We start from the raw sequence: 20987 nt of genomic DNA on the forward strand, positions 1-20987 counted from the left end.
AGTGGAAAAGTTTATTGTGTTTTTGTGAAATATTTAAAAAAGACCAAGAAGTATAAACAAATGTCCAGTGTAATTTGTATGGAACGGCTGTTTGATAGGATCCTGAAATTCAAGGCTTTAAAATATCCAAGACCCTCCGCTGCATTTCTTTTATTTACTTTTCTACTCCTTGCACATAGATTTCAAGATCAAAACATCACACTGAAGTAATGGCTGCTGAAAATTTTAATTCGAATTGTAATATTTAACAATATTTTATTAGTTGCTTTGTTTTTTTGTTTTTGTTTTATGAAAAAGCAAAACACAGTAGGGTGAATGAGTACTTTGAATAGTGATAAAATTAAGCACAAAAGTAGCATTTTTCTGTTTTTCATTTCTTTGCATTCATCTACAAAGTGTATCGGAAGTGATGATGTACAGCACAAGAAGACGTCAAAGCTATGAGCAATGACAAAGACAGCTAATAAGGTTAGTTTTGCAGCCCTCAGACAAGTGATCTCTGTAATGTGGATACTCTGTCAGCTCTCAGCATCATATGATCATGCAACATGATCTCATGAGTATTCGTATGTATTGTTACGTAAAGTGTGGTTCTACAGTGAGTACACGAAGACCGAATTTACATTTGTGGGTGAATTATACGTTATAAATACAGGACAAAATATATCGGGAATTTTTTCTTTTGCATCAACGATACATATCGTTACATTTTTATATCGCAATATCTCGATACTTCCCTAATGTTTACGTTTTAGACATAATTTACATTTCAGCATCTATTTAGACTTCTGCTAAAAGAATACTAGCTAAAAGTTTATTAGAGATGATATCTTAATGTATCATGCAGATAATATCCAAATGAAAATGTTACATAAATGTATAGATTTTCGTGGGGCTTGTATCTGTATTTCTGTATTTCTATTTCCCTAGGTTATTTTTTTAGTCCAAAGTCCCAGGCTAAAATCACGTACCGGCTTGGGATCACGTGATTAGCTCACTGTCCTTGTGCCTAAGTCTTGATCCAAATAAATCATGGCAGGATAACAAAATCATGAACGCTAATATAATTTGTCCTCCTCTCTGTTAGCAAAAAGAACAAGAGTTGAACAGGTTCCCTTGTTTAGATGTGATGTGCCAACAGACCTCTGATTGTCTGTGAAGATTGTGAGATCTGTCAGATGGCAGTCGACATACATCATATTGACTATGCGTCTATGCATAAAAGAAGGAATGCTAATGCACGTCATTGGACAGCTGCCATTTACAGACTTGCTTGGGTTTTCACTAAACACTAGAGTACCTCGAACAGTGAAACTGTGCTGAGGGTTTCAGATTAGGCTCAAACTCTCTGTAAGTGTCTGCAATCTTCTTAAGACGCTGAAGTGCCTATTTTTTGAATTAGCTTATGTTGTGTATACGAGTACATTAATGCTTCAATCTTTTCCAGTGCAGATGGTTTAAAGCTTGATGAACTGAAAAGGGGGTGCGCTGCTTTACGGCGCTGGAAACTCTGTGGAGACATAAAACCCTCAATCCAATGCAGATGGGAAATAGGGACGCCTGCCAGACTCACTGTTTCTCTCTGCCTTTTTTTTTTTTTAGGTCGTACACCATTGCTAAATGTTACATGCAAATGCAGTGGGTTCTTCCCCTCCTTTCTGGCTCTCTCTGGACGTGAGTCTCGTAAATAGGGAATACTCGCAGTGTACGGTCCTGCGTGGTAGAGGAACAGCAGCTGCTGTCAGATTGTGCTGGGAAAAGCTTGCTGTGGGGAAAAGTTTTACCGTAAAAGGGGCTCGGGGAGTCGACGGGGGTGGACGAAATTTATAAGCGCTGACCTGTAAGGGCTACTTCTACCAACCTTACCAAATCACTACGTCGCTCTTCCACACCACAACTCGCCTCCAAATGAGATCCACATGCCTTCCAAACCTATTATATAGACCCGTAGTGCAGAGCCAGTGGAGTTGAGAGAACATTCCACAACACTCAGAGCCTTTTATATGATTATTAGGCCGAGCTTTTGGTTCTTTGCTCACTCACTGTACGCCCTGTCCCTAATTATCACTCATTAGTCATTAAACACCTATAAGTAAGAAATCATTCTCAGGTGACGCTTACTCTGATATAATGTAAATTAATAAAAAAAATATCTCTATTAAAAAGATGCTTGATTGAATTAATATGAATATATGTTGTGTATTACTTACACACACACACACACACACACACACACACACACACACACACACACACACACACACACACACACACACATACATATTAATTCAATCAAGCATCTTTTTAATAGAGATCATTTACATTTATTAATTTACATACAAATGCACACATATATGCATATACATTGTATCAGAATAAGTGTCACCTGAGAATGATTTCTTTTGGGGTAATGTTTTTGAAATGCTTATGCTTATGCTTACAAGTCTGAATTTATTTGTTCAAAAGTTCAGTAAAAACAGCAATATTCTGACATATTATTGTAATTCAACGCTTAACTCTTTTCAATTTCAATATATATTAAAATGTAATTTATTCCTGTAATGGCGAAGCTGAATTTTCAGCAGCATGATCTTCATTTCTTTTTTTGTTTCTTTTATTGTTTGGAATTTTGGGCAAAGTATTTGTTGGGATTCTAAGAAAGAATCCAGAATCCAGGCTTGCTGTAGTTATAATGGCTGAGAGGCACTTCAACTGGATCAGAGCTCAAGAATTGGCTTTTTTGTGTTTGCAAGTCCATGCCCCATTACAGACCAATAAACTTATATGAGTGGAATTAACTTGGTAAACCGTGTGTATATTATTTATTATGGATCTGTTAGACGTTGAAGTAAAGATATACTGACATATAGCACCGAATTAGTTCTCAGAAACTATTGCAGAATAGTCATAAAGTGTGCACAAATCCTGGTGTTTGTCATATTGGTCCAGAAGAACAGCCCATATAAATGTTAATGCCCAGCACTGTGATGAATAAATTACCAATCAACTGTTTGGATATGTATGATTCTATAAGCTCATCCTTATTCCATCCAACTTTTAAACAGGACCGTTCTGTTCCATCTGGTTGTTTTCTTCAGCGCCCATATGCAAATGTTATCTCTTCCTCATGCTTATGTTTTCTGCACCTCACGCACAGAGACCGCGTGCGGCACATAGTGCGATCGTTCCAATGTGTCCGAACACTCAGTCTGCCAGGAAAAAGTTAAGCACTTAGGCTTGCAGATAAATAGTCCTCATCAGCTGTACCATGGAGCGCAATTGTGTGGAAACACTGGAATTCTGCAAAAGCAGAACAAACACTTTACTAGCTGTGATAATCATTTCTGAGAGTGCACTTTCTTCGCTAAGATGTTTAAGTTGTCGCTTTCTTACCTATGATGCTACTGTTTTCCTTTAGATTGAACTATGATGCCCGCTAACTTTCTGTGATTCAGGAAGATTCGGCTGTCATTCAGGCATGAGGAAAACATCCCCCAGTAACTGGAAAACCGCAACAATCTGCCTCAAATCAGCATATGTTCACTCTTATGAGCTGCTGTACATGCTCTGACTTTGTTTGCATTAGCCCAGACTGGATTACCAGCGACAGGCTGGGCGCAATGTAAATGCAGCGCACAAAGCACATATGTCTGCCTTTAAATATATATATTTTATTCATGTATAATATGATGCCTGTATGCTTCCCTGTAGAGGAAGCCTGACTGCTTTTCTTATTAGTCCTCTGTTGATACTGCATACCACCATTAAGGCAGACAAGATGCTGCCAGTTGCTTGCCTTTTAGAACACAGGTCTTGGTTGGGCCGAGCACGGTGGCGCATACCGACCGAGGATTCACAAGCCCTCCCGTAGTGCTCAGGGTTCTGGGAAGCCATTCATTATCGTCTGACATATATTTATTAACTGGCAGGGACAACAAGACTATAGCTTGTTCAGCATGTACATTTGGATAAATGAATGCCCACTAGGTCAGACTAGGCCTGTAGTGATTATTATAATATCCTATATTAGATTATTATCATAATTGCCCGATTACAATTATTTGAGATTATTGTCCACTGTAAATTACAATCATAAATTGAAATGTATTTATTCATTTTAGTAATTCATTTATCATTTTATATCTTTAGTAATAAAAGTGATGACAAGTTAGATTTAATTAAATTAATTCATTTTATTTTTGTATTTTTATTATATTTTGTTTTGTTTTAGTAATAAACAGGGGACCTTTCCTTTGTACAAAAGTCAGGTTGGACAAATTAGATTTTTATTTCTTTTTTTGTAATTTATTTTATTTTATTTTAACAGACAACTTAATCATTAATTACAATTAATTTTGTTATAAGATTTCATATTTGTGATACCCCTAGAGAGAAAACCTGCTAAAAATGAGCAGTGCTGCTCTAAGCTTCTCTATCACCTGTGTATTTGAGACAGATTTACAACTCATTCTGGGCTCTCAAGAGTGGGAAATAAGCACACGAATAAGCCACTTAAGCTCTCCTTCAACCCCGGAGACCAAAAGCTCAAGCTGATAGTAGTGACGGGCTTTCCCAAAGAGTGGCTTTTTCGTAGAGAAGTGTGTGCCTGAGGAGAGGCCCGTGTCTTAACGGGCCTGAGCCTTGGAGACGGCAAGGGTCATAAATCCCGCCTTTCCAAAGCCCACACTGCTTCAACTCTGTTCCCGAGCATCTCCATTGAGTTTTTCTGACCCAGTATGCCACGCTCTAATGCTTAATGGCCATTAGGAACACCCTGGACTTTTATTTCAGTAATGAACAGGGAAGCATTCTTTTGTACAGCAGTCAGGTTGGACAAGTCCGACACAACAGAGCTACTAATATAGGGTTTGACACTCTCCCGCATAATTACCGGGCATGCTAATAAAAAATAAACTCTATAATTCACAAATTCAAAGACACAAAATGCCAGTTGTGTTCAACATACTTGTGGTTTTCATGAGTAGAAATTGCACCTGGTTTTATGTGTTTTCAGCACACCACAAAATTAGTCCGCCTTCCTTTTCAGGAGAATATAACAAGAGAAGAGATTTCAGGCTAGATTACATCACGTTGAGGAACCATGACCAATGAGTGAGACAGAGACAGAGCCTGGCCTGGAAATTCCCTTTCCCACCTTGTTTATGTGGTTCAGCGCTGTGCAATTTGCATTTGTTTAATCACACACCAGGATCTGTGCTTTAATGCCTATATTGCTGAATATAAGGCATGTCCACAACTTGTTTTGCATCAATCTTTAAATACTGCATATAATATGTCTCTGTTTTGTTTTCCAGCTCCTTCTACGGTGTCTATCATGCATCAGGTCAGTCGCACCATTGACAGCATCACTCTCTCCTGGTCCCAGCCTGACCAGCCCAACGGGGTCATTCTCGACTATGAGCTGCAGTATTATGAGAAGGTACCACATAAACACACTTGTGTAATGTATGCACTTTTAGTGAATTAAAGCATGCAGTGTCATTTAACATGTTCATAAGCATGCATTATTAATTTTTGGTTATGTGAGGGTGACTTATAAATGTAAGATTATCAATCATAATAATGATAAATATTAAAATGTTAAACTATTAACTTTTAAACTATTTTGATATTTTACTTAACATAAATTAAACTTAAAAAAAAAATCAAGTAATGTTAATGTATTAAAGTTCCTTGTGAAAAAGGTTGCTGATGTTCGATTGCTGTTTAATTGAGGGTTTTGGCAGCTGTCGGACATATCGAATAGCAAATTCCTTTTCTGTCGAACTTTATTACAAACGCAGTCGCTCTGCAAAAGACTGTTGTGGTTCGATCCGGATACCAGTGGCTAAAATAACAGAGATTTCACTGAAGTAAAACAAATATTTCAGTTACAGATTCCTCTCTGTCAGCGCGGGCCGCAGAAATCACACACGCTAACTTGTGCTTGAGAAACACGCACACCCACATAGTATGCCGATATTCTTTCAGTCTCCCGTTTCGCTCGCTTTGTTGCGCTGGTTGACACACATAAGACAACCACACCCTTAAATACAACACGCATAGTTTAACAGATACTTTCTGTCTTTTCTTTCTTTGTAATACACACACACATAAGCTGACTGTCCCATGGGCTCTGCTCCTGTTCTTAGTCTTTCCTCAGTATAATTCCTTTCGCAGACAGTGCTGAGGACCGCCTGTCAAAACACTGCAAAACACTGCAGCAAAGCTCACATCACAGAGCTCAGAAATAGAGCTGACAGAAAAAAACGGAGCACTCAAGTAGTACATGTATAGACACACATTGAGTCCTACATTATCTGCTTCTTCACTATCACTCTTTCTCTTCTTTGCTTACACAAACAGACACTCATGCAGCACGACAGTGGCCACAGCTTTCAACCCAGACTAATGAATCGTGGCTGGCCTGAAAGTGTCAGCCTCCGTTTCTGTGCCCAGCACCCTCAGTCGGGCTCTCCTGATGGGGCTTGATGAGATAGATAGTCCTGTTAGAGAGCCATATGTATTCTTCTGAGTCTCTTGTGATGTCCTTTGTTGTGAAATACTGACCAAAAACACCACTGGATTTATCAAATCAATGTCTTTACCCTTTTTTGTCATTTCTCTGTTTCAGGACCAGACGGAGCATAATTCTTCCATAGTAAAGAGTCAAACCAACACTGCAGTCATCCGTGGCCTCAAACCTGGAGGCATCTACGTCTTCCAGGTCCGAGCCCGTACGGTGGCGGGGTTCGGACGCTTCAGCGGCAAGATGTACTTCCAGACCATGACTGAGGGTGAATATCTAATCAAAATTATGATAAAACAGTGGTTTATTTAATACATAATCACCTCTTCAAATTTGCCATTCATGGGAATAAATTACATGCATATGATTTAGCCCATCATTTTCCCACTTCTTATCTTAAGAGCAAGCCTGTGTGTAATTGACTTGCTGAAGCAGATAGTTCATCTACTAATCTAATCGTCTAATGATGATCCATGTTACATCTCCAAATGTCCTGTCCTCTCTCTGCTGCATGTTTCTGATTAGATTCAGAATAAATGATATCTTGGACCAAAAAAATAAAATTTGAACAGATTTGTAGTTAAAGATACACTACATATTTTAGATAATAATTATTTATATTATTAATAATATAAATAATTTTGGGGGGAAAACATACAATTTTATACATACATTTTGTTACATAAATAATACTGTTTTGCTTATATAGTTTGGGCCCATTTTTAGATTCTGTTCGCAAAACTCTGCAGAGGAAGAATGGTGGCTGAAACATGCCATTGGATGGCCGCCCATCGTTTTGCCCTTCCCAGATCTCCTCATTCAGAGGCAGCTGCTCACTCATGGCTCCTTACTCTCTAAGCCGCTTATTACGAGCGGAGAGTCAGAATTAGTCTGATCTATCCTCCCGAGCTCTCTCCTGGCATGATGAGAGACAGCAACTCAGCAAGGTGATCCAAACACGGATGTGTCATGCCAGCAGACTGCGCTCATTTGGAGTGGTTTAACCAAGAGTTTTAAAACCGATTAAAAAGGAAGTTACAGTGCAGTTGAATTCACATGAGACCCGATGAAGTTCAGGTTTTTGTTTACTTACTACATCAGCTTTTGGGAGCTCGGAGCAAGTGTTTAAATGTGGTAAAATCTGGTAGCACACTAGCAGCTTACTTTGCCTCTAGGGTTGCAGAGTGAGCGCAGGGGGTTGTCTGCGTTGTGAACGAATAGTCTGTAATTATAAACAACTAGAGGAGAACGAGAAAGCTAGGCAGGAAAGGAAGGGAAAAGAAAGTTCCCCAGGCCTTCCCAACATCCCAATCCGTCTGTTTTGCACCAACACATTTCCTCTATTGCCTGCCCATATGCTGCTGTAGCCAAGGAGTCCAAGTGTACATCCCCATCTGCCTGAAGGTATCTTGCACAGGGCTTCCTGTCCCAGATTCCCCACTGTGAAAGTGGGGAAGTGAGGGTCTCTCACCTGTGTAGACATACACTGCAGGACTCCTGTGCCTCAGTGGAGTCTGAACTTGCTTCAGGCTGCTTCATATATAGACACACACTGGTGGGGTTTGTCAGGAAGTGCTAACTATTGGATTTGTGTGTGTGTGTGTGTGTGTGTGTGTGTGTGTGTGTGTGTGTGTGTGTGTGTGTGTGTGTGTGTGTGTGTGTGTGTGTGTGTGTGTGTGTGTGTGTGTGTGTGTGTGTGTGTACCTACAGAGGAGTACAACACTAGCATTCAAGAGAAGCTGCCTCTCATCATTGGCTCGGCGGCTGCTGGTCTGGTCTTTCTCATTGCGGTGGTGGTCATCATCATCGTTTGCAACCGGTGAGTTCCTCTCAGTGTGTTCTAGACATGTAAACCATTAGCATAGCTTTCCCCCAATTATACCAACAACATGTCAAAATCTTACGCCTTTGTCCTCATTTGCTTCATTAGTGGACATTTACAGAGCAGCATAGCTCGTAAAAACTCTAATGATGAGGTTGTGTTAACAAGATGATGGTGGGCAGTAGTAAGTGTTGTTTTCATGGCATTAGCACCTTTTTAAACAGTACAAGTAGAGCTGTTTGCCTTTGTTCTTTCAGACGTGGGTTCGAGAGAGCGGATTCAGAATACACGGACAAGTTGCAGCACTACACAAGCGGCCACAGTGAGTACTTAGGACTTGGCAATACTACAGTATACACACACTATGTATACATTTCTTTGTACGCTGTCATTCAAAAGTTTGGGGTCAGTAAGGTTTTTTGTTTAAGACTTTGTTTTTGAACAAAGTCTCTTATGCTCACCAAGGCTGCATTTATTTAATAAAAAATGCTATAAAAACAGTAATAATGTGAAATTAAATTTCAATGATTGTAATTTATTCCTGTAATGTTGTAAAAAAAAAATTATTATATCAATGTTGAAAACATGTTTCTGTTCAAACCAGGATACTTTTTTTCAGGGTTCTTTGATGAATAGAAAATTCAAAAGATTCAAAAGAACAGATTTATTTGAAATAGAAATCTTTTGTAGCCATGCAAAAGTCTTTAATGTCACATTTAGTGCATCATTGCTGAATAAAAGTATTTATTTCTTTCAAAAACAAAAATGTTACTAAACCTAATCTTTTGAATGGTAGTATATCATTTACACAAACAGAAAGCTAGCAAAATCTCAAACAGGCATACAAATAAACTGAAGGTCATTAAGACAGTAAAACTATCAACATTTTACATGAATCCACTTCAATGTATTTTTTTCTCCATACTTTGTTTTGTTACATGCATACAAACACTTACTAAAGCACTCTCTTACGTTTACCCACTTCAGACACCTCTACTGTATCTCTTTCACTGTAAAACACACTGTCTCAAAGTTGGACCTTGGTTTCTCAAGATTCATCTGTGAAATATTAATCCCAGTTTCCCTCAAAAATCTCATCAGAGAGCATATTATCCACTTTCCCTACGAGCGATTTCGTTGTTTGTCTTTGTTCTTTTGCTTAGTTCTTTTTCCGCCACTTGTTTATTTTCCCATCACAGTAGTACACAAATCGAATGCAAAAAGAGCTCAGTGCCAGGTGTTTCAAAGTTAGTAAGATCCATCAAAGATTAGTCAGAAGATGAGCAATACTTCAGTAAATACCATCTTAGCCTCGGAGTGCTGTTCCATTTATAGAAATAAATCTTTAAGATTCTCTCGAGGCAATAATTTAAAGCTAAGCTTGCTCGCTTGCTCGCTTGCTCTTGCTCACTCTCTCTCTGAGGGCTTATAGTTTATCTCTCTCTTGCTCACTCTGCTGAATGAAAATGGTCTGGCACTTTTCCTCAAGTTTTATTTCTCTTTGCCCTTCCTTATCAATTTAAACAGCTTTTACGCAGTGTAATCATTGGTAAATGCTGTATTTATTGAAATCATTTCTGGAAGAGTGTGGGGCTGGTAAAACCTAGAAAAATCAAGGTCAGAATTCATCCATTAGTGCTCAAGAGAAGAAAGTGCTCTAATTCTCACTCTTCTCACCTGTACTTGTCTTGTTCACGCTTTCTCTCTCTTTTGCTTACCCAGTGTTTTTTTTTTTTTTTTGTATCTTAAAAAAGGGAAAGTTTGCTAAAAATGAAAACTGTCACCATTTTTGTTTTCGTCTGTAAAAAAAGGGGCGATGTTATGCAGAATGTTTGTGCTGCTCTTGTCCATATCATGAAAGGGAGTGGGAAAAAGAGCAGCATCAACATCCTGCTAAAAATGTCCTTATGTGCTCCACAGAGGAAAGAAAGTTACATGGGTTTGGAACAAAGTGAGGGTGAGTAAATGATGACAGATTTTCATTTTTGGGTGAACTATCCGTTTAAAAGCGAGCTCTACTCAGAAGAACATTCTCCAGCATAGCACATACAGTACAACCTCATGAATTTGTAATATTGTAACGTTCACAAATCCTTTGACGTTGGATGCCATTCACTTCTCTCGCTCTATTTATCTTCTCCTTGTCTGTTGTGAGAATACATTTATCAATTCCAAAATGTCTGTGCAGCCAGATCACCAATTATAAAAAAAAAACAAAAAAAAAAAACAACACTCCAGCTGCAAGAAAACACAATGTCTATTAAAATGCCTTTGGGTAGATTTGGAGCTGAGAGGCTGAATAATCTGATTTAAGGCAGGAATGACACACACATGAGTCCCCACACATTTAAGTTCACCTTAAGCCAATTTACCTGCAATCAAAAGCCATTTGATTGGCAGCAATGGAAATTGCTGATAAATGGTCTCCATCAGGGACTATGACACTCCAGAGCTGATACATACATTAAAATGCCTTATCTTTCTCCTAGCGAACGCTGTTACACTCCACTGACTGCAGTCATGAACTATTCCAATGTCAGGCTCAGAATCCAAAGCTACTGGAAAGCCAGCCATTCCCAAAATTTCCAAAGACCCACATAACTAATGCTTTCAAACATTTACACTGACTATTCTGACGTGCAGTATTGTGTATAGTATTTTAAATTAGTTTTAAATATTATAGCTGCTTTTTGTTTTTTTTCAAGTGTCACCAGGAATGAAAATCTACATTGATCCATTTACATATGAAGACCCCAATGAAGCTGTGAGGGAGTTTGCAAAGGAGATTGATATCTCGTGTGTGAAAATTGAGCAAGTCATTGGAGCAGGTAATCAAACCTCCAAACATCCAACAGTGTTTTACCATGAAGCTTTTCTTGTGCCTTGACCTAAATAGCAATCCACTTGTCTTTATCCAAAGGAGAGTTTGGAGAGGTGTGCAGTGGAAACCTAAAGCTCCCAGGAAAGAGAGAAATGTTTGTGGCCATCAAAACACTGAAGTCAGGTTACACAGAGAAGCAGAGGCGAGACTTCCTGAGTGAAGCAAGCATCATGGGGCAGTTTGATCACCCCAATGTCATCCATTTGGAGGGAGTGGTGACCAAGAGCAGCCCCGTCATGATCATCACTGAGTTTATGGAGAATGGCTCATTGGACTCTTTCCTTAGGGTGAGGATTGTTGTGATGCAAACTATATAACCTAATTGAAAGCAGTGATAAATTAATCTTTATATATATTTAATATATATATTTATAGATATAATTTATAATATAAATATATAATACAAAATGTCATAATATACATTATAATATTGTTTTGCCTAAATTCAAAAAAAATTTAGCATTTAAAACAATTGATTTTTGTTTGTTTTATTTTTTATTTATTTAGACAAAATAGTATTGAATTTTAATATCAGCCATTTATCATTTATTGTCCATTACATAATTATAATCTTATTAGTGTTGTCTAGGATTTTAATATCGTCCATCCCTAGTACTTCAAAATATACAATTCAAAATATGCAGGGCAATATGTGTGAACACTCATGGACAATGACTTCTTTGAAACAGACCTTCTGAATGAACTGATTCTTTATAATAATGTGGATTTCCCCAAGCAAACAAGAGCTCAGTACCATAAACATGCTTCAAATGCTGGTTGCATTGAAGTGATAATCTCACATCAGCAGGTGTGTATGCACATCACCATGCTGAACATCATACAAATGTTCAATCCTAATTTCTCATGCTGTCCATCAGGTAATTCTCCACAGGGTCTCTCTGTAATACCCAGCTTCCCCTGCCGCAAACATCTACTCTCAGTATTGATTCCAGCTGTAGGACTGTTGTAATAAGCTCAATACTCTTCCATTCATCTCTACGGGTTGCCACACTAACATTTGCTTTAAGATGGTCTCTCTAAAGAATTCGTTGAATCGTTGCTCTGTGGTTAGTCATGGCCTCATTTCGCATTGGTCATGCTCTCTCGGCCACGTTCTCTGCATTACAAGCATCAGATGAGCGGTTTGTCTTATAAACTGAGCCGCCATATTTACTTCCATCCTATATCGTAGAACACACTGAATGATAAGAAAATTGTCCTTATTGTTTTAATTTGAAAACTCTTAGCATGAGGAAACATCTCTCTGCAGTTTCCCATAACAGCATCCATCCCTGCAGATGCATTTAGATGATTAACCGAGTGCAAAAACCATCCAAATCCCCGCTTACAGAACAGCGTGGGGGATGATAAGAAAATGGCTCTGTCAGCCTATGACTGGCACGCGTCAATTTGATTTCAACGCAGAGCTGATGTGGATAAAATAGGTGTCCGGATGCCTTGATTGCTGCTAATTGGCCTCACTGTGTATTGCGTCGAAAATATGCCTTTGATTTATGTAAATATGTAATCTTTGGGGAAGGAATGATTTATTTTGCTCATTAGTAAGTCTTTGCCTCTGATCTATCATAAGAGAAAACTTATTTTATCCTTGACACATTGCTTTTCGGGGTGTTAGGCTCAGGAAGTGTAATTATCTGAAACATGAAACCTCTATGTTTATGTAGTTTAAACGAAGGCGAGTAAACAGGAACCAAACGACCCGCCATTTGTTAGATATTTGAAATAAATGTATTACTTCTCACCACAATCAGATCCAGCTCTCGCTAACCTCTGTAATTGTGAGGTTCTGATGTTATTTTAGCTGTTTGGCCAGCCAGTTGTTTCGCTCGTGTTTATACTTGCACAGCCCACCCCATGACAGAACACACATGACCCACTGTGCCATAGCGTGAGGAAAAGATTGATGTCTGGTAATGAAAGTAGAAGTAAGAGAGAAAAATTACAACTAACACCTCATACATCAGGTTTACTCTGGGTTTAAATCACATTTCTGTTAAAACATTTGAAAAAGACCAGCTAATGTGTTTTTGCTCTCATAACGTCAGTTTGGTGGCGTGCAGGAGCTTTGAAACGCCTCAGATCTTTGTGCAGCCGCACAATTGTGTTGTTTTTGCAAGACTGTCATCCATTTCTGACAGAACGCTGAATTCTTTGAAAACAACACATCTCTGTTGTGGCACCTCACTAAGACAGCAGATGACAACATTGTGTGTTAGTGCTGAAGCTCTAGAATATGAGTCTGATGAAGCTCTTGTAAGACAGTGAGGATGGGGGGGGGGGACTCTACGCTAACCTGTCATTCCTGCATTGATCCAACTTCCAATATTGTTTTGTGGTGGATTAAGAACCATGAGAAGAGAGAGAAATTCAAAAAGGTATGCTGCAAAAACTTTCAAACAGATTTGAGAAACGTCAAACTGAAAAGTTAAGCACAGCTTCACAGAACCCGCAGCAAAGACATGTCTGAGAAGAAATGGCACGGATAGAATAATTCACGTTTAATCGGAATAAAAAGAATGTTTGCTTGCTCAGACTGCAGATCCAAATAACTTTGGGGTGAAGAATCCCTCCAATTAAACTATAGGCAAACTCTGTGAGCAGATTAGAGTGCCAGGCTGTATTTGCGAAGGATTTCAGCTTTATGAATAATGGATGCCGCTTAATTGCTGTGGAGGGTGAGGAGAAGTTCGATGAAGTCGACTTAACATGGGGGAAGGGTTTGAGCGTGACACAAGCAGTTTAGAGAAGGAATAGTTTGTATGCGACACAGAATGAAGACATCGTATGGTTCTTTCATGCACCGTCTAATGCTTTCCGCCTCTCTCCACTTGACGCGTGCGTGTCTGTCCACACTGCGCCGGCTGCACTCGTCGTCTCTGATCGGAAGCTGAATGCTGCTTGCCTCATGGCTGTCTGCGGAGGGTCTGCAGATGAAGGCAGCTGCAAGCACAGCTGGGTCAGAAACTGCTGGACCTCCGAATGAGCAAAGGGCTTTTTGACCACCATGGTCAACAGCTGCAAGATTTGCCACGGGCCCACATTGATCATCGAATGTCTGATCTAGCATTGCGTAGCATAAACTCTACCAATCCTCACCAGAGTGTTTGCACAGCCAACCCAATCCGGGCTTGACTCAATGCATTGTGTTCGGTCTCTTATCCGACTGGGCACACTAGACATTAACTGTGATTTCCACAGCTTTATTCTTGTCTTAGTGCTGTTGTTTGGGATTTATAGGTTGCCCAAGAGAGATAACTGTAGCACAATTTAAAAAAAAAAAACTGTAGCACAATTTCATATAATATTTTTTGTGCACTTCACCTTTACAAAAGCCTTGTATAAGAAGTTGGGCTGTGAATTGTTTTTAAGAAAAGATTGTATCTAATTAATCAATTTTTTAATTTTGATTAATAGACTAGAACTTGTAATCATAAATATATTTACACATTGAATCCTCAAATTAATGTAGAAACAACATAAAAGAAGAAGGTTTTAAATAATAAATGGTATATTTTTATTATCAAGGCCAGTATCGCTGAAATAAAAATAATTACATAATTTAAAATAATATAAGAAAGTCTATCATTTATTAATAAATCAATCGTATAATAAATCTTATTAGTAAATATTATAGCAATTTAGGTAAACTATACATAGACATACACTAACAATCATAAGATAACTTAATATAAAAAGTCACATTTGGCTCTGCTTTTATTTAGTGTGAAATAACTCCAGATTATATTTCTTTGTTATTAAGAATTATGAGTGCATTCTGTCCCTTTTTATACAATAATTTTCATGCTAATAAATATTAAAATCACTACTTAAAACACTTATCTTTATGTCTTGACCCATTTCTATCCTGTACTTGTTTACAGCAAAATGATGGGCAGTTCACTGTGATTCAGCTGGTGGGCATGTTACGAGGGATCGCCTCTGGGATGAAGTATCTCGCAGACATGAATTACGTGCACAGGGACCTGGCCGCCCGCAACATTTTAGTTAACAGTAACCTTGTTTGCAAGGTTTCTGATTTCGGCCTCTCCCGCTTCTTGGAGGATGACACATCTGACCCCACCTATACCAGTGCCCTGGTGAAAACTCTTGTTTTATTTGATTAGCAAGTTTCATGTAAAATTGTGCTTTGATTTGAGATGATGTTTTTGATTTGGGTTTATACAGGGTGGGAAGATCCCTATTCGATGGACTGCCCCAGAGGCCATCCAATATAGGAAGTTCACCTCTGCTAGTGATGTATGGAGCTATGGGATTGTCATGTGGGAAGTGATGTCGTATGGAGAGCGGCCATATTGGGACATGACCAATCAGGACGTAAGTACCTAAGTGCTTACACTACTGTTCTAAAGTTTAGGGTCTGTAAGATTTGTTTAATGTTTTTGAAAGAAGTATTTTATGGTCAACAAGACTGCATTTATTTGATCAAAAATACAGTACAGTAATATTCTGAACAATTATCACAGTTTATTCCTGTGATGGCAAAGCTGAATGTTCAGCATCATTACTCCAGTCTTCAGTGTCACATGATCCTTGGATTTGGTGCTCAAGTAACATTTCGAATTATCAATGTTGAAAACAGTTGTGCTGCTTAATAAGCTGAATAAAAATATTTATTTCTATATTTATTTAAAAAAAATACGTACTGACCCCAAACTTTTCAATGGTCTGTGGTTTCATGGTTAAGGAATTTGAATTCCTAGTTTTAAACACAGTCATACAATTCTTTTTACTTTAGTTAGTTATTCAAATCTTCCAATATCTGTTCCAACCTCATAACCTTTTCAAAGCTCCACATCCTCCATCTTTATTAAGTATAACCACCAATTTCTTATAAAACAAATTTTCAATAGAAGCAGTCACACACTCATGCCAGAGACTATTGGTCGGTTGCCGTGTGTTAGCACGTGATAGATGAGCGCTGTGCTGCAATGTTGAATCAGAGGCTAAGGTAAACAGCAGAGAGCACGTCGTAAATCTGCCCATGTGCTGCTCTGCTGTATGCAAGGCCAAACCTCAAACCCCAAACACTGCATGAGCGCTATCAGTCTTTGCAGATTGGCATCAGTTTGCTGAAGACATAAGGATTTGCGTCAAGAAATCAAATTTTTGGGGTTTAAATAAGAGGTTTGGACTGTATTTGTGTTTGTTTTGGAACGTATGATCTTCGTGGCTACATCATGTGACATTGAGAGTGTCTTCAAGCTATTGTCCTTGTATTGTGTCAAAGGGGATCATTTAGTCTCTATATACATCTTTCATAAAGGCTACCACAAAAATTTACCTGTACTTCACATTCACTTCCTGATGAACAAAAAGACGATTTCACATGCAAAGCACGGTGCCACACTAAACATTCCCTGCCCTTGAAGACAGCTCCCATTTCTAGCATCCCTCTGGGTGGCTTCGAAAAGTCAAATTATGGGTCCAGATAATGAAAATAGTTTCAAATTGAAAGTGTGAACGCTAATGCGCTAAGAGGGAGCGCAGATCTCGCCTGTTATCTTATTAGCAGCTCCAGATAGCGTCGCGGTCCTCCCATCGGGCTGGCCGTTTGAGGCGCCTGAATGAGATTAATCAGGCCTTGAATGGAGTGCCGTAATGGCTACGATAATGAGCTGGGGAACGACGGGTCTCACTCGGGTCCTGCTCGCACTTTTCGCTTCATGGCCGTGCATCTCGTTCCTGGCCACCAAGGCCGCTTGAAGCATCCTGTTCCATTCAAATGTGACGATACATCCATCGGCTCAGTTCAGATAAACGCTCCATGTCTGTTTTGAACATTTAGTGACGCTACACAGTTAATTTGCTGGAGATGTATTTAAGTTTTATTTAAGTGACATTCCTAATTTCCTGTAACAACTTGCAGCACATTTTCCAAATGTACAATTTAGTCAGCGTGTATATTGCAGGCCATGTGTTAATCATATTTAATCTGACAGATGTTGCATGATTGGAAATGAGTAGGGCGGGAGGGAGCCAGACTCAGGCTGAAGGCTGCCAAAAAACTTAGTAACTCTACGACTGTTCTTTTTTCACATTTGATCAGAGAGGAAACGCATGCACTGCCAAATTGTTGTTATCAGCACCCTTATAATCAAGATCTATTAGCTGATTTTAGGAGGTATTTAGATAGCAGCTGACTGTGACCGCTTATTTATAGTCTGTGTGTGTGGTTGTGTAAGTGTGAACGGTGAGTGTGATCGTGTGTGTGTTTGTGGCCAATGACAAATGGCTTCCTTGTGTCCCCCTAAGACCCAGATAATGATCACAGTGCATTTATGAAGACTGCAGATCAATCCTCTGTCTCCTGCGGTGTTACAACCCCCCGCCCAGACGCTGGCTCGTATCTACCACCACCTGCCTTGCGCCATGCCGACAGCTCCTATCAAAACAATGTTTTATGGCAATACATTACATTTATTTAAATTAAATTCATTTCAATGTATTACATTAAATGTTACAATTCCAAGAATTAAACGTACTGATTAACAAACACCAGGCCCGAGAAACAATTAAAGATGTTAAGAGCGTGACCGCATGTTACGTAGTGATGCTTGTGCAGGCACCCTGAGTTCATATCTGCCTCATGTCATTTCCCGAAACCATCCCCTCCCTCTTTCCCACCATCGTTTGTCACCTGCCACTGAAATTTTAATATATAGTGCTTGAGATGCATCAAGCGTATCTTTCTCCGCCCCTCTTAATAACAGGCTAGAGACCCTTACGGATCTGTGTCTCCCTCTACAGGTCATCAACGCCATTGAGCAAGACTACCGGCTACCCCCTCCCATGGACTGCCCGAGTGCCCTCCACCAGCTCATGCTGGACTGCTGGCAGAAAGACCGCAACAACCGGCCCAAGTTCAGCCAGATTGTCAACAACCTGGACAAGATGATCCGTAACCCCAACAGCCTGAAGGCCATGACTCCACTGTCATCAGGGTGAGTTAGAAAACATGCGGAATTCAGTTTTTTTGGATTATCAGAAGCAGATGAGTCGGTGGTTGTAAAACCTAGTGGGCTGCCCAGCATTTTAGTGCATCACTGATGTGAAGGGTGTTTCAAAAGATATGAATCAACTAGGGCTGCAGCTAATCGTTGGTTAATCGTGTCTGCGCACTATACAAGGAAAATATCTGCCAGTCAACTCACATTAAAGAAGTGAATAATTTGACATGCGTGGAAAACAGTGGAGGATGCAGTGTGAACTTCTTTGGGGAAGTTGTCTTAAACACGAGAATGCGTCACATTAGGGGCTTAAAAAATTGGTTAATGCGACGTATGCGTGTGCCGTTTATTGCGTTTGAGACACTTTTCCTCAGCACATAACTTAAATTTTATCCTTATTTGTAAATATTAGTCATGCAAGTGGAAAAATGAATACGGTTTTAATTAAAATTATTTGGGGATTTTTTTTTCATTGATGAATCGAATAAATAATCAAGATTAATCGATTATCAAAATAATTGTTAGTTCGGACCCTTAGAGCAACATGATGCTACCTTCTAAGATACCTTATTTTGAGAAAGCAACAGACTGAGTGAATATTTTTTTTAAATGTGTTTTTTCTCTTTTTAGGAAAAAATATCAAAAGTTAAATATATTTTACCAAATATATCTGTGCAATGTGGTTAATGCGTATTAGAGCTTCATGCTAACATAATATTCTGTTGTAATAAATTCACGTGTAGTGTGTTCCAAAACAGTCACCTGCAAGGTTGCAGCTCTCTAAGCTTTGAAACGGGGCATGCGTTCAACACTTTGACTCATCTGACATAACTTGTGCAGTGTAGTGTGCAATAGTCATTACAATAAATCACATTTATGTAGAATGTCACAGAGATGTTTAAACAAGTTTCTACAGTATTTAGTTTATGGAGACATATTGCCTTTTTGTAAAAGAGTAAAGACACAGACGTGAAACTTTACACTATGGTATGCCGTGGCAGCATCAAGGGATCGTAATGGCGTTTTCAGTCTAACCGCTGCACATACATAATACTGTATTGTTTGGAGAGGAGTGCAGATCCATCCATGTTATATGATATATGTGTGGCTACAAAAACAGCTTTATTACTTGCTTTGAAGTTTCTTTTTTAAGGTATTTAGTACTTACACCCTCGCCATTACACTGAAGTGTATGTCTGTTTGCATGTGTCCTTTTGTGTGCGTCTCATATATTAGAGGGAATTTTCTACGCCTGACCTTTTGCCAGACCCGTCTCGCTCGCATCATTCAAGGCATATTTACAAAACCAAATGGAATATGACCTTAATAGAAATGTCTTTAAACAGCCTCCTTCTAAATTATTACCATACTGTTTTCAATCTGGGGTCAATGCTTTGGTTTAAGTTCTGATACCTGTGGTAGACTTTATTAATGCTGTCAGTTATTTCTTTTGGAATTGAATTGCTAGTACATAAATAAAATCAACTGGGTAAATAGATGGGTGATAGATCAAATCATTATTGAAAGCTTCAGGCGATCATGAACTTCAAACAATAGTAAAGCTGGTAGACGAAGTAACAGTGGGAAACACTCTAGTCAGTTTCTTGTGGACAAATGTAAAGTGGCCCAGTTTCTTCTGTCATCACACCGATGGTGAGAGTCTTTGGTCTTGCGCGATTCCCACCAGCTCTTTTTGCCTCGAGGCTTATATGCTACAGTAATGTTGCTAAAAAGTACAGTCATCTGGGGACATTAATTGCATTTTTTTTTTTTTGAAGAATTAAGCAGGGCAGAGGATATTTTGCACTTAAATTCTTCCCTAACATCTTTTTGTCCTCTCCAGAGATTGAATTATATTGACCCAAGAAATAATATAGCTCAAAAATCCCAAGCGTGTCACAATTGCCAAAAATATGCACAAGATTAGTTTTTTTTTTTCTTGCATTGATGATAATATGGCAAATAAATGTGAACCACATGTAGTTTAGGAATGTACCATGTACAGTAGGGGGATTTCAGTGTGTACTTGGTGGCTAAAGGCTATTTTTACTGCAACAGTGTGACTCATGTCTCTCTCTCTTTCTCATTGACTTCCAGTGTGCATTTGCCCTTGCTTGACCGCAGTGTGCCCGACTTCTCTAGCTTTAGCACTGTGGATGATTGGCTGGACGCTATTAAGATGGGCCAGTACAAAGACAATTTTGCCAATGGCAACTTCACCAGCTTCGACCTCGTTTCCCAGATGACCATGGAGTAAGTGTTATGCCTACGAGAGAGAACAGCCTGGAATACAGCCATACTTTGATCACCAAGTCAGCAGAACCTCTAGGGGATCTTTTACTCCATAAGTGCTGACTATCAATTAATATTTTGGCTCTTTATTGCTTTAAGTTCACTGCACAATATGGTATAAAATATAATATTTCATAGTATATAAAATACAAATATGTGTATATATACAGTATGTATGTATGTGTGTGTGTGTGTGTGTGTGTGTGTGTATATATATATATATATATATATATATATATATATATATATATATATTCTAGCATTCAAAAGTTTTGGGTCAGTAAGATAATAATAATAATAGTAATAAGTAAAAATACTATAAATAATAATAGCCAATAAATTGACTATTAGCGGTAGTAAATACATATTTAATGTTACAAGAGATTTATATACTGAATAAATGCTTTTTTTAAACTTAATTTTCATAAAAGAATCCTGAAATGTATCACGGTTTCCACAAATGCAGCCTTTGTG

The 20987-nt window shown here is 38.7% G+C and overlaps 1 protein-coding gene across 3 annotated transcripts in view; it reads left to right on the top strand.

The window, feature by feature from the left end:
• Window positions 1–20987, top strand: part of ephb2b (eph receptor B2b) — a 142130-nt gene that overhangs the window by 115024 nt on the left and 6119 nt on the right. For 2 of the 3 annotated variants that reach the window (XM_081357149.1, XM_081357151.1), the window contains 10 exons: window positions 5316–5440; window positions 6635–6797; window positions 8240–8348; window positions 8609–8673; window positions 11057–11179; window positions 11272–11519; window positions 15135–15350; window positions 15439–15588; window positions 18022–18215; window positions 20319–20474. In XM_081357149.1, coding sequence (XP_081213275.1) covers window positions 5316–5440; window positions 6635–6797; window positions 8240–8348; window positions 8609–8673; window positions 11057–11179; window positions 11272–11519; window positions 15135–15350; window positions 15439–15588; window positions 18022–18215; window positions 20319–20474 — 1549 coding nt within the window. The remainder of the gene's footprint in view (window positions 1–5315; window positions 5441–6634; window positions 6798–8239; window positions 8349–8608; window positions 8674–11056; window positions 11180–11271; window positions 11520–15134; window positions 15351–15438; window positions 15589–18021; window positions 18216–20318; window positions 20475–20987) is intronic. The other variant, XM_081357150.1, reaches the window with a different exon arrangement.

The sequence above is a fragment of the Scardinius erythrophthalmus genome (genome assembly GCF_964197995.2).
Source record: "Scardinius erythrophthalmus genome assembly, chromosome: 25".
Lineage (NCBI taxonomy): Eukaryota > Metazoa > Chordata > Actinopteri > Cypriniformes > Leuciscidae > Scardinius > Scardinius erythrophthalmus.